Below are 16,977 nucleotides of genomic sequence, written 5' to 3'. Positions count from 1 at the left end.
TGTACAACTTAAACACCTCGATTGGCCATTGCATTCAGGTGTTCAACAATGGCTATAATGCTCAATGCTGCAAAACATTTTAAAACAGAAACATTTGACACTCTTCACATAGTGCTCACACAAATATGAAGGGGAACATCTGAAAGCAGCCACCTATCAGTGGGTATACCAGATTGACCCGGTACTCTGTAGTACCAGTACTGCAGAAAATGTGGTATCAATTTTCTTCAGTATCGGTAGTACTGGTTCATTTTTTCCAACAATCAGAACTCAAAACAGGCTGTGTCACTTTAGGTTGCTGTGCTGACATGTCTTATACCATATCAAAATTTAGTTGGCAAGTTACTGAATTAGTGTTAACAAGGTTAGGCAGCTGTTTACCAGTTGACATTTGAGCAGTTAATAAACTAACTGCTGTAAGGAACTACACAAGACCAAAAAAAAAAAAAAAAAAAATCAAAATACTTCTCTCATGTCAAAACTCAGCATCCCTGAACATAACATAGCAAATACACACAATTAAAAAAAAATATTTCCAGGACATTTCATTTTCTCTCATTTTCCAAGAATGGAAATTAGTCATCAACTTTCCAATACACTTGTGAAGCCTGATAGTGCACTGTTTGAGGAGACCGACTTTTGTAGTGATGTCTGAAACTGTGTCCACATTGAGTGCACTCATTCAATCCCATAATGCACTTTAATGATGTGTACAACTGATTTACACTCACTTAATTGCCACTATAGAATAGGCCTTCAAGCCCTGCTCCTGAAAAGTTTATTTCCAACATGCTTCCACACACTTGACCTTGATTATCTGGTTTATGTGTGTTTGTTTAGAGTTGGAGCTAAATTCTGTATGTCAGTGAGTCTCCAAGAGCAATGTTGAAGACCTCAAAGAACTAGGTTTCAGGGTTCAAGAAAAAGAAAAAAAAAGCCACTGATACCCAAAAATAAACATTTAAAAGCTAAATGGCTTGACAAATTACATAATTGTTTGATACAGAGAGTAATTGTGCAGAGCACTAGCTCAAATGATGAAAAAGCAATGCACTGTCATTTTTATTAATCAACGATTTAATATCACCAAAAGTCGCACAATGTAGTAAACTACATATGGACAAAAACCTTTCCCATTATCACCAAAGGCAACTAAACTTTAAATTAATGTTGAACACTAACATTTGAGTCCATTTATTCAGAGACATGAAGGCATACGCTTTGAAAAGAGACACAAGAGCCAGGTCTAGAATTCAATTTTTTATTTTTGACATTACAAAATAGGTAAAAACATATGCCAAGTCATTAGGTATTCTCTTTGTAGTCATACGTACTAATTTGCAGGCTGTGTACGAGTGATCTTGGATGTACCAACTTCCAAACAAGTTTGAATAACTTTCAAAAAGGTCAAGAAAAATTCTGTCCGCTCCCCTAAGTCACCGAAAGGTGACTCCGGCCCCAAAGGCTTTAGTTCGCTTCTACTGAGATAAGGACAACATCAATGCTGAAAGACGAGGACTTGAATAAGCTCAAATCCAGTTTAGCTGCATTGAAATACAGGCTCATCAATCTCCTTAAGAAAACAAAAGAACACAGACTCCTGGCACTTGTGTTTCAACACTAATCCCAAGCAATTCCCATGGTTTCCTGACATTGTTTTAGGTGTGTCTGCTTATGTGGATGTTGGAAAACATGCAATGGAATGTTACTTCAGCGACAGCCAAGGTAGAGGTATCCAACTCTTTGTCCTGGAGGGCTACGGATTACTCAAGCCAGATTCCACATGGATGGATTCAATTCATTTTCATCACAGCACACTGAGAGAGGCCTTTAGGAGGCTAAGTTATTACCAGCATTTCACACTGAAAGAGGTGGCCAGCAGCCACAGTTCTCCAGGACATGAGCCAGAAACCATCACAACTCCTCCCCGTGCGCTCAAAACCCTGACTCCCTTGAGAGTGTATACTGGTTAGGTGCGAAACTAGCAAAATATCCATGCAGGAAGACAGACAGACATTGGTTTGAGTGTTTCATTTGCATTCGTAAAGCCATGCTTCCTGTTTTCAGAATGCACAATGTGTTAGAAGAAAAGAGCTGCCAAACCACAATCCCCGGTTTCAGACCACCACACATGCCTTGCACATTACCCCAGAGGCATTTCCCCAGCAGCTGTAGACCACGTATGTCCGACTCAAACAGATATGACTGTGTAAACAAAGACCCATTTAGTGCACACAGTGGGCTTGAACATTTCCTCCTCCTTGAGACTTTGAGTTCTCTTTACCCCCTAGCATCTGTCCGGAAAATAAATATTTCCATTATCTGCTTTTGCAATTTCTCATTAAAGTGAAGCTCGCATACACAACAGTCAACCTTCTACCCATTGTTCGACAGCACTTGAGCAGTGGCTGATGCTTATTAAAATCTGTGCTGAGGACAGATTTGTCTCTAATGCAATAAGGCATTAGTCCTGTTAGCCAGTCGGCAACCAGTGGCGGCTCCGCGGGGGACGAACACACTGTCATCGGTGGTAATTGGTCAGAATGACGGGCTCAAATCGTACGTGTGCTGAGCGGGAAAAAAAATTAGCAAAAGATGGAAGCTACGGAGATACACACAGACAGCAAAACATGCACATGCACAAAAGCCATGCAGTGCCAAATTCAGACTCTGCACAGCAAGGATTAGAAAAAGCTGAATTTATGGAAAGCTCTCTATAGAGCTTTTCACACTGTGCTTAACCCTGGGTTATCATCGTTCTAAACAGCTTTTAACCCCGGGTAAAGGAGAGTTTCACACTAAAGCCCTATTCGGACGGGATTAGTTTTACATGGGGAGGTGGGGGTAAAGTAATTATTACCAGTGATTTTAGCCCTGTCCAAATGTGCCAACTCTGTAATCATTACGGACAATGTCAGTAAAGATTACAGTGACTTTTACCTTCTGTAAAAAGGTCCGGAAAAATTACCTCAGGTAATACAAATCCCGTTCGAATAGACCCGCTGTTAATATGTACGGTAAATTGCAGTCATTTCCTGTTTAAAAGTAGATTTCTGTGCATTTTTCAAGCATGGAAGCACTTGAAAAAACATTCAGTTGTGTTGTAGGTGGTGGGACAAGTCTGTGACAAACCTCAAGCATTTTCCATATACCATTCAGAGCAAAAAGAAGATTGAAAGCACTTGTCAAAGGCACTAAATTAGTTTTAGCTTTAGCTAAGTGCCTCTTACCATCATAATCCAATAAGTATTTAATAAATCATTTGACCAGACCTAACCGTTATATATAGTTTATAAATTTAGATTATATGTGTTTGCACATATGGTATCAGGAAGCAAGGTATACCCACATGACAGGGAGGTGACGGCGGTGCGTAAATCGTGTTACCCCTCCCACTTCTGCTTGTTTTACTGAGAGGTCTTACCCCGTGCGAATTGGCCATTAATATTACAGACATCCTGAGGTAAAATTACATTACTCCGCTTCCCCATGTAAAACTAATCCCGTCCGTATAGGGCTTAAATTTAGATGCAACCGCATTTTACCTGGGGTTATGAAACCCTGCTCTGGAGCATTATGGTGCCAAACTTGTACAGTGTGAAACGATAGTGTCAGAATGTTACAACTACATGTTTAGCAGCCAACAACCAATCACGTGCCTTATATTCACATGGTTCGGGCAGTCACAGAAACTATACGCATGTATAAATAGTGGTTACTGAGTATGATAGGAAAAATGGCAAATGGCGAAGGAAAATTGACAACTGGAGTGAAGAGACCGTAGTTCAAAAAGTTCACTCGGGGGGGATGGACACAACTTGACATTACAGTCAGCAATGTATAATGAGGACACGCAATGCTAGAGCCTTTATGTAGACAGGTCACGTGCTGCGTTTGTCCAGTCAGAGGCACGAACAACGCAAATATGCAGATAATGACTTTATCCCAGGGTTTAGGAACGTGCAGTGTGAAAGGACAGCTTATGAATTCCCAGGATTAACAGTTAAGCCCGGGTATGGTATGAGCAGTGTGAAACATGAATAAAGATAACCCAAGATTTCTTTTACCAGGGGTTTAGAGTGACCCAGGGTTAACCATTGCAAGTGTAAAAAGCCCTTATTAGGGCAAGAAAGACCATTATTCAGAAAGTAACAATGTTAGCATGATTTAGATCAACAGTTGCGAACAGATGGAAAATTCAATTGAGATTCACACAAACTGCAAGGCGGTTCCGGCAGCTTAAACCCATTCAAACATATCTACTCAAGAGCAAGACAAAAATTACCATGGCAATTAAAGGACAAAGTCTGTGCTAAGAGATAGGGGCTGGACAGCTCTAAATTAGCATGTACGTTCCTCTGAGCGAGGAACTGGGGAAGACATGCTTGTCTTGCAGAATAAAGCACTGGAGTATTGTGCAAGGTAGATGTCTAGAGAGCCCGGACAGAATTTTTCAAGCTTGTTAAAATGATTTCTTGGCCAACATGAGCAGAAGAGGTCAATTTAAAGATGAACATTTAAAGTTAAGTGTGCTTAGAAAGCACTTGAGGTGAACAGTAAAGAGAAACTTTGCAGTACAGAGAAATGACTTCGCATAACCACTGGAGAGCAGATATACACAGCACCAGAACTCAAGACTTTTCCACTTCAACCCATTAAGAGGTTGCTGGTTTAACTTTAGCTGACAGGACCATCGATTTCTGCCATTCCAACCCGTTCAGAAGTTGTCCAGTCAGACTGTCCATGGTTCCATAAAGACTGCTGGTGTTCAAAAGGTAAGATTGCTCTTATACTGCAAACAAACACTTGTCTTTGCCTGTAGGAGAATTACAAGTAAATCAGCAAAGCAACCAAAAGGGAGGAGCACACACACAACTCTGAGACAAACATCTGAATCATCTTGCATTATGAATTAATCCATCATATTAGGCCACTGAAGCTACCAGTAATTACTGAGCTGAGTATATAGTGGAAACCGGAAGCAAGCCCATTAGGGCAGTGCAACATTGTATCATTTAGAGCTTCTTGCAGAACATGCAGATTTGGAAAGCTTTGACTCATCAGAACTGAAATGGACTAAAACTACAGAGAACAACAATTAAAAGTAGCGTAACTCCATTTTAATGGATGAGCACCAATGCATATTTGCAGTTTCGGTGGAAAGGATAACTGACCTTAGGAGAGGTCTGACATTCTTGTTTCAACATTCCATTTCCAGGAATTTCCAGGCATCACAACCTGAGGGAAGAGAAAACACTATGAGCAACAACCAAACATTGCTATGATTAACTATATTGTATTGAAGCTCATGCAGTCTGCCAAGGTTGAGTCATGCAACTCAAGCTTTCCCAGGTAACATTTTCATGTAGGACACTGAGTTTTTCAATACGTTAAACAATTAAATCGCAAAAGAAAGAAAAAAACAGGAGCAGCATTACAAACATAGATGGATCTAGATGTGATACTGAGCACTTTTAGCATGAGTTGCATTACAATTCTGCTCTAGAATGTTAGTACACAAATATTATTATAAGCAAAATCTATTACTGCGTATTTGTATATTTTTTTCAACTTTACTTTTATATTTTTTAAACGACTGAATATTTTAAATCATTGCACGCCGTCACCAAATAGTTTTAAGTAAATAAATGTAACACTACTCACAAATTTAGGGTTAGGGTTACCTTTACAATGCTGCACTTAAAAGTTTAACAGTCCTCTCCTGCCCTCTTTACTAAAAGCAGCCAACGTGTCTTTGCATCAGACTTGACAAATATGGCCCCTGCAAGCTTAACTTTTAAATTCAAATTATTTCAGGCTGTAATACATTTCCCATTCTGAGAGACCAAAAATAAAATGTCATTCAAGAAAAGTTTAATACATACCCAAGCATCGAATGCTTTAGTTCTCTCTATAGACATTAGGAAGCTATCCAGGTTATTTTAAAGAGCACAGGTCTTACCTCTAGGGTCCTTTTTAAGTATAAAAAGAGAGAGAAACATTAAAGGTGTGCTTTTAATTGTCAAATCAAACACTTTAAACAGACTCCTTTAGTGTAGTTTATGTCTTCAGACTACATGCATTGTTTTAAATTTAAAATCTGTTTTTGAAGAGGAAGAATGGTTGGAACCGAAGATTATGGGTTATTTAAAAGGCCATTTCAGATTTTATGAAGACAAAGAAAAATAAACCAGGTTAAAGTTTCATAAAAAACAATCTATGCTTTATTGACAACTGCTGCAAAACATGTTTTGGACAGATTTAGTTACCTATTTAGGCAAGCTTACACATGTCATTCTGCATTTTATGGAGAGGATACAAATACTAAATGGCAGTAAAGTACAGTTTGGATGTAGGTTGTTGTTTTTTCTTTTTCCTTTTTTAAATTATGTACAATAGTCGGCTTTAGCTGCAGTATCCCTTTACATAAGAAAGAGATGACCCTTGTGGAGATTGTTGTCCAAATCCTTTTTTAAAGCAGTTTGTGCATGCAGTTTATATAGCATGGTGGCATCCATGATAATCTGACTTTTGATTTTTTTTATTATTTTTTTTTTCCTTTTAAACATAAGTAGCCAAACATGGGTTATTCTACAGAACAGTTTAAGGGTAACATCTTATTTGAACAAATTAAGGATTTGAGGACATTCCATCTCAACAGTGTCTAATTGGGCTATATTTCAAAACTCTAAAAGACACAAGGAAAAATATTGAGGCCTAAATCTACATTTACAGCTTTTAAGACTATTTAAATCAAATGAGGAATAATCAATGGCTGTTGGAAATACCATTAAAGACATTTTTACTTTCAGTAATTTAAATTCCTTATTACAAAACAGACATTAAGTTTAGGGTCTATTTGATATGCTAGTATTAAACAGAATTTTGAAATGTAGCCTACATGGGAATCTGCAACTGCACCTCAGCAGAACTTTTAAGGTAACACAAATTAAAGTGGCGTCCTGAGACACAAAATGTGGCTATACAGTTGTTAGGGTTTACCTTTCAACTAAATACTTTTTCCAATCATTGGACAAAATTTTACCATCGACAAATGCAAAAAAAGCAAGGGTAGGTATGAGCAGAGGAAGAGATATTTGCAAAAACAAAACCAAAAAAAAAAAAACAGCCATGTTTAAACTCTAATCCCTTCTAAAAAGTTATATCGATTCTTGAGGCATTCAAATGCCGCTCTTTCAAGTTTTTAAAAAAAGTCCGGAGTACAAAACACAAAACGAGAAAGAAAAAAAAAAAAACGAGAGAAAAAAAAAAAAACGGACAATTACTTTTGTCGGGTAGCTTAAAGTGTGAGCTGCCATGGGAGACAGTTGTCATGGCGACGCGTTGGGTGACGTTCCGCTAGTCAGACTTAGTATCGTCCATATGGGTGTTCCCTGAACCCAGGCTTAGTCTGTCTCTGAGTGGGAGCTTTTCCACCAGCAGCTGCGCGCTGTGTCCCGTTCCAGTCATCTTGAGCTACGGGAGCAAACAGTGCAAGTAGGTAAGATAAAGCTAGCAAACAATAGCTCACTGAGACGTTTAAATAACTGACCTTTCACTAAGCCCCACCTTAAAAACATTACTGACCAAAAAAATAAAGTTGAGATGGTTTTAAACTCAAATTTACAGGAATTGTCCAGAAATAAATGTACCCATTCTGCTACACTAGCATTACCAGTTGCAACAGATATAAAATAACTCACCCTTTAAATAATTACAATACATGTTTGAAACCATTAGCAAAAGCAAATGAGGGGTTGCGCTTGACCGCACAGAAAAACACTTCACAAAATTACTTAAATTCAAAGGCAAAAATCTTACCGTAGTTTTCATACCCCTCCTGTGTCTCTCCGTGTCCATAGTCATAGTATTCTGGTTCTCTGGAAAAAGGACAAACACTGTTCAAACTAATTGTCACACAAGAGAAACTGGCCTGAATTTCCTAAAGTACCATATTAAGCCAAGCACATTGTGCTTTTAAGACACTGGGATGTTTCCAAAAAGCCTCCATAAAGCACAATAATTATAAGCTAAGTTGATCTTTTTGCGAAAACTTGGACTTTAAGTCCCAAACCAACAGTAATAATATTATATGTACAATCAACTTACGCTTGTGGCTGACTGTAGTAGCTCTCGTAGGATTCATAGCCTGGCTCTGTGTAGCTCTCATCATAAGACTGAGGAAATATTAAAAAAAAAAAAAAAATACAATCAATTCACAGCAGCATAAACTTTGAAGACACTAGTGCACTCATCTTCAAAGCAAATTCAGAAGATATAATAAAGATACATACATAGTCTTCGTATGACTCTTGGGCCGGAGGGTGCGGGGGTGGTGGAGGGGGCATCCGCTGAGACGCAGAAGCGGGTGGACGGGCACGGTTGGAAGCTGCTCCTCTGGGCTGCTGGGCTGATGGTCCACCTCTACCTGCAGGAGCTCCCCTTGTGGCTCCACCTCGAGGGGGTCCGCCACGGCCACCTCCACGTGGGGGCATACCACGACCCCTGCAAAAGGTAAAGAGCGTTAATCCTCTACTCCCCTAAATCTATGAGAAAGTTCTCACTGCATTAAAAATCAGGCTCAGCAGCTTAAACCAACAGTCATAATAAATATTAAATGGGTGCAGGTTACCTGGGTGCCCCAGGAGGAGGAAGACCTCCACGGCCTCTGATGGGTGGCCCTCCTCGGCCTCTGGCCCCATGTTCCTGACCCCCATTTAGATACTTCATCTCCATGAACTGCTCCTGGCAAATGTCATCCATCATGTCCTGCGAGACAGGCACACAGCTCACTAACATAGCACTACTACACACACTTTTCACATCCCAGTCTCACGGAACATAAGAAATCCAAATAGCGGCTTCTACAAAATCTGATGCTTAGAATTGGACAACTCTTAACAATGAAGAGCCAGCATGAGGCTCTGATAAACCCAGACTTGCAAAGCTCACATGAGGCCATTAGAACAGGGCACAAAAGTTAAAGTAGTTCAAAAAGGTTTACCAAAACCTTTCAGTCACTCAGTCCAGCTACAGGAATGAGCTCGAAAACAACCGTTTTATCAGATTAAATATTATCCTGCCGCCACGAGCAAAGCAAGTTACAATCCAACACCACAAACGGTTTGGACTTAAACAATGGCCCATTTGGAATTCATAAATCACAGTACTATAAACAGAGAAAGCCTAGACAAAACAATATTAGCACTTCATTGCAAAACATGATCTCTGAGCAGTCTCTTGAATCCAAAGTACTTACAGGGAACAAGAACTTTTTGATCTCCTCCATGGCATGAGCCATGCGCACATATGCCTCAGGAACAGGAGCAAACACCTCAATGAACACATGAAGTTCCATTGACAGGTGTGCATACTTCGGCTCTCCACTTTTCCTCAAGCCATCCTCCTGAAGAACACAAAAGTAAGTTCAGCAGATCCAGTTTACCCTTATTTGTCATTTAACCTTCATTCACACACAGCATGACAACCAAAACGTGATGCATCAAATAGCCTGGAACCATCCTTTTATTTCTCAAGTTTAGAGCTACCTTAGATATACAGCACAAAGTGAGGTGCCCTGGTAAAAGCTGTTCTGGCAGCAATCATTCATACTTTTAAAAAATAACCTCAATAGCGCTTTACCTTGGTTTTGTCCCTCATGGATCCTTTCCCCAACACAGAGATCTTGGCGCCCGTCTCTTCCTGCAATCTCTTGATGGTGTTCCCCTGTGGTCCAAGGATCTTTCCAACAAAGTTAAACTGCACAAAGCAACAGAAAATTAAATATTAAACCCACAGCGTTTGAAGAAATCTACAGCTCTTCACTTAGCCTGACTGAACTTGTTTTCAAGGACTGAAAACTCAATAGTTTTGATCTTCCTGAACAGGACAAGATTAAATGGAATGCAAACAGATCAAAGGCTGGAGTAGTGCTCTCCTCGACACCAAAGCGAGGAGTAACATTAGGCGGTCTGAGAACACACGCATGAGGACACTCAGCTAAAATGGGAGGGAAACACTCAAGATACAGCAGAAAACATCCGTTTTGTGCACAAAAAACAACAAGTGCCACTCAACCAAACGAAAGGAAAAAAAGTTTAAATTCATGGTAATAGCAGTAAGATTGACAGGTGTGAGTCAAAAGCAAAGATCTAACAGAAAGTGTCCACTAAATGTCAATTCGGAAGATATACATCCACAGGACGATCCATTTTTCAATCAAATCTCAGCAAAAGACTAAAATAAGCCGTTCTAAAAAGAAGCCGCCTTTTCGATTGGAACTGAGCAGCATAATCAGTCACGCATAATTCGCATAATCTGATATCCAAAATACTTAAGGGAGAGAAAAAAAAGAAAAAGAAAAAAGGAGCAGAAGATTGAATTCTGAGGTGGAGCAAAAAAAAAAAAAAAAACTAAATTCAGCTAGTCTCAACTGATCTGGCAAGCAAACATTAAACACGGAAGGTCAAAGAAAAACACTGCCACTCTCTAAAACAGCAGAGGACTCAATCAAACGGTCTGATCGCCTCTGGCAGGTAAGCTATCATGGGACGTGCACAAAGAAACATGAATTTCAAAAATATCTTAATCCTCTTCATGAGAAATTACAGGTCTTTCACAGGTTTTGGCAATCAAAGGTTTTCAAATTTGTCAAAATGCATTCCTGGGGATTGCAGACGTACCATTTCACTCTCTAATAGAGCTTTTCAAAACTAATTAAAATCTTGTTCTGAATAAACAAGTTCTACTTTACTATGTCTTTATATTTGTACAAATTGCTTTGAATACCTCAGGAATCCTCAGGTGACCTCTGCTTCCGATTACTCAGGTGTTACACATTCCTTCAACACCAGATCTGAAGCAGTGCACATGTAATCGAGTAATCTGGCACAACATGCGTATTCCTAAATACCACAATGACACTCACTTTAGGGTACTGCTTGACTGGTATGAGAACCCTTTCCTTCAGTTTGATGTTTTTTGTTGTAAAGAGGTCCAGGTAGCTTTCTGTATCTTTTTCGGTCTCCCCTTTCTGTACCCTTTCGATTTCTGAAAAGCACAAGAAACATTAGGCACAAGATTTGAATGTTTAAATGTAAAAAGACACTATTTTACCAATCATGGTTAAACCAACTAAAATAAACCGATTCCACTAGAAACATTTGCACACATTTCTTCCACATTAGACAACAGGGTCAGGAACTTATTGCAGAGTTAAAATCAGCAAAAAGCAGTTTTGCCCTTTTAGATCAAAACCCCAATTAAATGCATCATACTCAACAGGGATCATATTCACTTATCATACAAATATATTATTTTTCCCTGCATAACATGACATGCTGGATAATGATTACAAGTTTACAGGCCTGAAATATTTCCATTTCCAGGTCATTTTAACTTCAAATGGCAAGCCTGAGAGTTAAGTGTTTGCTTCAGGTTGCAAAGAAAAGTGCTTGCCTCAAGACACTGGGAGGGAAAACCATCCATCAATAGACTCAACTTCACTAGGGGAATTATTTTCAACGCAAGCCTGATGCTAAACACTGAACGTTTAACACGCCTCTGCAAATGTAACTTATGGAACCTATTTGCTGATATATAACACAAGATAGTTAAACTCCCACTAGACTGATGATATAAGACGTGGTGAAACGAGGCCAGGAAAAGACATTTCCTACACCAAAAAAAAACACTTCGTCTCCAGATGCAACACTTCCCACACTAGTGTCACATATGGTCCGGAACATGGTTTTTATTACTACGACAAATCTCAAACTTAAGATTTTCAGCCGTCTTCAATTTAATAGGATCGGACTTGGACGATTTCATCTAAAGCTTTCCAGATCTTTCAGCCAAGACAAACACGATAAGTGCATGTAACGTTAGGCTGGGACTCGACGCGTACAATGAAACGCCACGTTGACCCCTCAGATACAGAGCCCTCCTTACAAACAAAAGGGCGATAGATTTTTTTTTTTTTAAGTGTATTGCGACTATTTAATTTTACACTGTTAATTAAATAAACATCAGTTTTAACAATACTTAAATCTAATTAGCTATCGTAAAGTTGTGTAAAATACGTAACGTTAATTTGAAAGTTCACACTTTCGGTTAACCCCAATCCAGCACGCGGCTCGCACTGTCCTCGAGACTCAGAAATGGGACTGCTGCCCGAGGGATGACGGGGGGTAAAACTCAACAGCATTACAGATTTCGATCGAACACAATGGAGAAGGATGCAAAGAACCGATACCATCCACGAAAAGATGAGTTTGCCTTTCCGGAAAACCATTAACTACACACCGAAAATGGCTTCGACAGCACGTGCCTAGCTCGAGCCAAGTACACGAACCCCCTAGCGCGCTGAAAGGAGACTTTGTAACGGTCGCCCTCTGTCCCACGAGCGACAACTGTCGATTCCCACCGTTTCCCTCCAAATAAAACTGCTATTTATCTACATCCCGAAAAGTCACCCGGTTAGGTGTTCATGTATCCCTCCTTCGTTTTCACAAACGGCTTTTACCTGCTGATATAAGTTTCATGGCGTGCGTGAACGACGCGTCCAGACTGTCTCGTTCCGCCAGCAGCTGCGGGAGGTATTTGTTCTCGTTCTCCATGTTGAGTTTGTAAGTTAATGAAGATTTATACACCAAACGTCCGACAGTGAAACTATTTCAGTATCCACTTCCTGCAAGAGGTAATACGAACACACGCGCGACTACTGCTGCTGAAGACCGCGCTGTAACTGTGGCGAGTCGCAATGGCTCCTGTTCTCCGGCGTGCGGTTGGAAACAGATGAACAAAAGCTTGAGACGAGCTCAAATGACTTGAGCGAGCGGAAATTACGTCACGAAAACTAGACCTATGGGACCGCCCACTTTGATGTGAAAGTTTTTAGATTGTCTGTTCAAAATTGAATTTGCTTTGGGGAGAGGCTGTCTGTCCTATTCATTAATTCACACAAATACCCAGACAACAATAATAATAATATAAAATATATAAAATTACATAAGTAAGTTACATTATTATACATTATAATCACACACACACATATTAGTGCTGGACTGGTCATACAAAAATGATCTGTGTTCTTCCATTAAATGTAAGATTTATGCATGAATTAATATGCTGTCTGGTTTTTGGAGACATCCACAAAGGTTTTTATGAGCTTCTGGGCTCACCTAAGTGGTAAATTATGAAGGAATAGCGCGAACCACATAATGTAATGTTTGCTGCCCCCCTCTGGATAAAAATGAATTCCATTCAGGGGTTGGTGATGATTTGGACATAATTGATATGGCAAAATTGTAAACATGACCAGTGTGTTTATCCATTTAACTAGCTTATTATAATATAGTAAGGTTTACATGCTTATTTATTCATTACAGTTACAAGACAATCTTGGCACAGTACACTGCCCTCCAAAAGTTTGGAAACGCCCTAGAAAAGTGGGGTTTTGGACAATATTGGCATGAATCCTTTTTAATTTGTGATAATTTTGCACTGATAAGGGACAACACAAACTACGAAAACATATTTTATTATATAAACAGTTTATATATAGAAAAAAAACTACTTTTTCGATTCATCAAAATATCCACCATTAGCAGCTATCGGACCTGAACTGGGTTCTAATTGGTTCATTGTATTCTAAACTTAATTGGCAATCAATTGTTGAAGCTATTAAGGTGTGCTGACCCAAAAATCTTTTACAAACCTGGGCCAAGTTTAAACCAGTAACCAGGCATCACAGCTGGCAAAGGGACATGTCTGACTTTGACTTGTATATATTGTCATTATTATGTAATCAAAATGAAAATTATTATTGCTGGTCTTCAATGATAATGTCAAGTTACTGTAATGTATTTGCACCAAAAAATGATATCGACCAAAACCACACTTTGCCAGGGGTGTTTCCAAACCTTTGGAGGGCAGTGTATATTGAATTTTGAATTCATGCTATTATACTATTATTATTTTCTAGGCATCCTTCGTTTAAACTCGAATGTGCTTGTTTTCCTTCATCGCTTGTGCCTTTCTCCTCTACTGTAAACACAGCCTCTCTCTGCCCGTGCTGGTGAGCAGTGAGGTCAGCCGTGGCTCAGCATTGCTAGGAGGCCAGTGAAGCCTTTTTGTCCAGTGAAAGCTTTCAGAACTGTCACACCTGCTTAGGCCTTTAGCACCACTACCATCACCCTCCGCTCCCCTTTTCCCCTCAGCCTCGCTCAAGGTTAACACACTCTGTTTGTGCATGTCAGACTATTCAAACTCATAAAGAAGTGGCTGCTGACTGCTGTGGCCTTTGAGCTTGGCTTGGCTAGCATATATTTCTCTCTTTTTTGAGCTGCTTTATCACTCTCCTTCTCTGTCTTTTCCAGAGTCACCATTTAAATTCACAGGGCCCATGCAGGACAAAATGACCCACTGAGTAGATTTATTTAATATGTTTATTTCCCTGATGTTTCTGTCACATCTTTTTATTTAAAAAGCTTTTGAAGAAAATCAAGTGAGTTGTTTTATAATCATGTTTCAGCATCTTGTTCCCTTAAAAAAAAAAAATATCACCTTCTCAGCACCTGTTAGCAGGAAACGTGACAAAACATCCTGTGACCGGAGGCAAACACTTTTTTTTTTTTTTTACAAGCTAGTGTAGCAACACATTTAACAAATCTCTTCTGCTCTACTGATAACTGACAAATGACACATCAATTATGTTAACTTTCAAAAACCAGTTTTAATTTTAGTTACTGAAATCTGTAGGAGAACACACCTTTTAATCGCACATACGGTGGTAACACTTTAGAATATGTTTTTCATTACTACACAGGAAGAAAAAATGAGTAACATAATACAAATGTCACATTTTCAGTTTGTTTTTTGCTTGTGTTTGATATGTTCTTTGTTCAGTTTCCTGCCACTCCTTTGTTTCCATGGTCACTGTCATTAAGAGTTTGTTTGTTTCATCTGTGTTTGATTAATTATCTCATTTCAGTTTGTTACTTAATCTGCACCACTAGTAATGACTCAATATTGTCAAATCCTTCAGAAGGAATTAATTTATTTTGAGCAGTTTTAGAGTGAAAAGCATGACAACTCCCTAGTAATGTAAAATGTAAATATATAAATAAGGGAATACAATTTCTTAGTTTTCTAAGAGGGTTTGAAAAAAATTAGTAGTTATTGATTAGCAAATAATGAACTATACGTTCGCTAATCAGAGTTGCATGATAATTGATAGCAGTGTTGAGGAAAGATACTTTTAAAAGTAACAATATTGCGTTACTCCCTTAAACTTTTTACTTAACTTTTTACTTTTACTTTAAAGCATTTACTTTTTGCTATGTGATTACACATTGGGCAACAATATTAATTTTTCTGTACAACTAGCTTACATAACCAGACAGTAAAATGTGATCTTGTAACATAATGTAACTTCTTATAAACAAATGTTATAAAGCTCACTTTAATATTTTACTGTAAAGTTGTGCAGTTTTGGTGGATTTATGTTTTTTTGTTTGTTTGTTTTTTTGTTTGTTTGTTTTTTTTTTTTTTTTTGCCTCAATTTGTAATAATTTAAGTATATACATTAATATAAAATAGCAAAAAAATTTAATCCACTGTAAAAAAAAAAAAAAAAAAAAAAAAAAGATCTACATTTCTTATTTTCATTCATAGTGATAGACATGAAAAATGTGCCTGGGTTTAGTGGATGATTGCTGCCATCTACTGGAAAGCAAACACTTAAAAAAAAAAAAAAAATAACATGATTTTTTTAAGTACAGCCACTAGATGGCTGGAGAATTAATCAGTGGTTCACATTATAAAATCATAACAATAAAAATGACTCTATATCAAATTTTAGCATTTTTTGTACTATAATTTTTATTTTTATTTTTTTTTTGGGGGGGGGGGGTATTTAAAGAAAAATACAATTATGCTGAAAAAATGCAAAAATGCTGAAATACAAAATACAAAAATGCTGAAATACAATTTTTGAAAAATACAATTAATTACAAGGTTGTAGAGTACAGTGCACTATTGCAGACTTATATACTGAGGTTTTAATTACATTATTTTAATATAGTCAGTCTTGAATTAAAGTGGGCCGGTTTAAGGCATGAAACTCCAGGGCTGAAAATGAGTCCCACTCCGGCCCTGTAGGCTGGGCTTGCTTGTTTTTTAAAAACAACAAAGAAAGTTCTATTTTTGGCCAATGTTAAAGGTGCACTCGAATGAAAAATTTAATTTACCTTGGCATAGTTGAATAACAAGAGTTCAGTACATGGAAATGACATACAGTGAGTTACGCATGCATGCTGCATGCATGACGAACACTTTGTAAAGATCCATTTGAGGGTTATATTAGCTGTGTAAACTTTGTTTAGGCACTGTTTAAGGCAATCGCTAGCTCCGTGGGCAGAGAGCACGAGTTTTTAAGGGGCCGCACAGCATATAAATCGGCTCATATTTAATGATGCCCCAAAATAGGCAGTTAAAAAAATTAATTAAAAAAATATATATGGGGTATTTGGAGCTGAAACTTCACAGACACATTCAGGGGAAACCTTAGACTTATATTACATCTTATAAAAAAACGTTTGATGGTACCTTTAAGGCCCTTTCACACCAAAAGTGAAATGAATAAGCCTCAGGCTGAAGGAAATGTATATTTACACCTGTACTGTAGAGGGCACAGCTCTAACCTTTCAGCTGTGCTGCCATTCTGAATTAAAAATGAGATTTCATTTCACTGTTTTTATGCATTGTGTCACATTTAGTCTAAAACTACTATAACCATCAGGTTCACACAGCGCACACAACACTTTATTTCTCTCAACATGGGGACAGGAGAGCTGTCAGTGAATAAATGTGAAAAACTAACTTGCATTACATATTCTAAGCCACTTAGGTATTTTGTTGTAAATTGAAAAAGTAATGCATTACTTTACTAGTTACTTGACAAAGTAATCTGATTAC

The 16,977-nt window shown here is 38.3% G+C and overlaps 1 protein-coding gene across 1 annotated transcript; it reads right to left on the bottom strand.

Moving 5' to 3' along the window:
* Positions 1–1,281: 1,281 nt before the first annotated feature.
* On the bottom strand, positions 1,282–12,784 carry khdrbs1b (KH domain containing, RNA binding, signal transduction associated 1b). Its single transcript, XM_067411770.1, has 11 exons — positions 12,524–12,784; positions 10,928–11,049; positions 9,643–9,759; positions 9,260–9,406; positions 8,633–8,769; positions 8,295–8,505; positions 8,110–8,177; positions 7,822–7,880; positions 7,287–7,476; positions 5,175–5,238; positions 1,282–4,816 (listed from the first exon to the last, which is right to left on the bottom strand). Exons 1-9 carry the CDS (start codon positions 12,615–12,617, stop codon positions 7,370–7,372), a joined length of 1,062 nt encoding a protein of 353 aa, XP_067267871.1. The 5' UTR covers positions 12,618–12,784; the 3' UTR covers positions 1,282–4,816; positions 5,175–5,238; positions 7,287–7,369.
* Between the last annotated feature and the right edge of the window lie 4,193 nt (positions 12,785–16,977).

Source organism: Chanodichthys erythropterus, chromosome 15, assembly GCF_024489055.1.
Source record: "Chanodichthys erythropterus isolate Z2021 chromosome 15, ASM2448905v1, whole genome shotgun sequence".
Classification (NCBI taxonomy): Eukaryota; Metazoa; Chordata; class Actinopteri; order Cypriniformes; family Xenocyprididae; genus Chanodichthys; species Chanodichthys erythropterus.
Note: the sequence above shows the minus strand (reverse complement) of the source record. Positions and strands in the feature narration are given on the sequence as shown.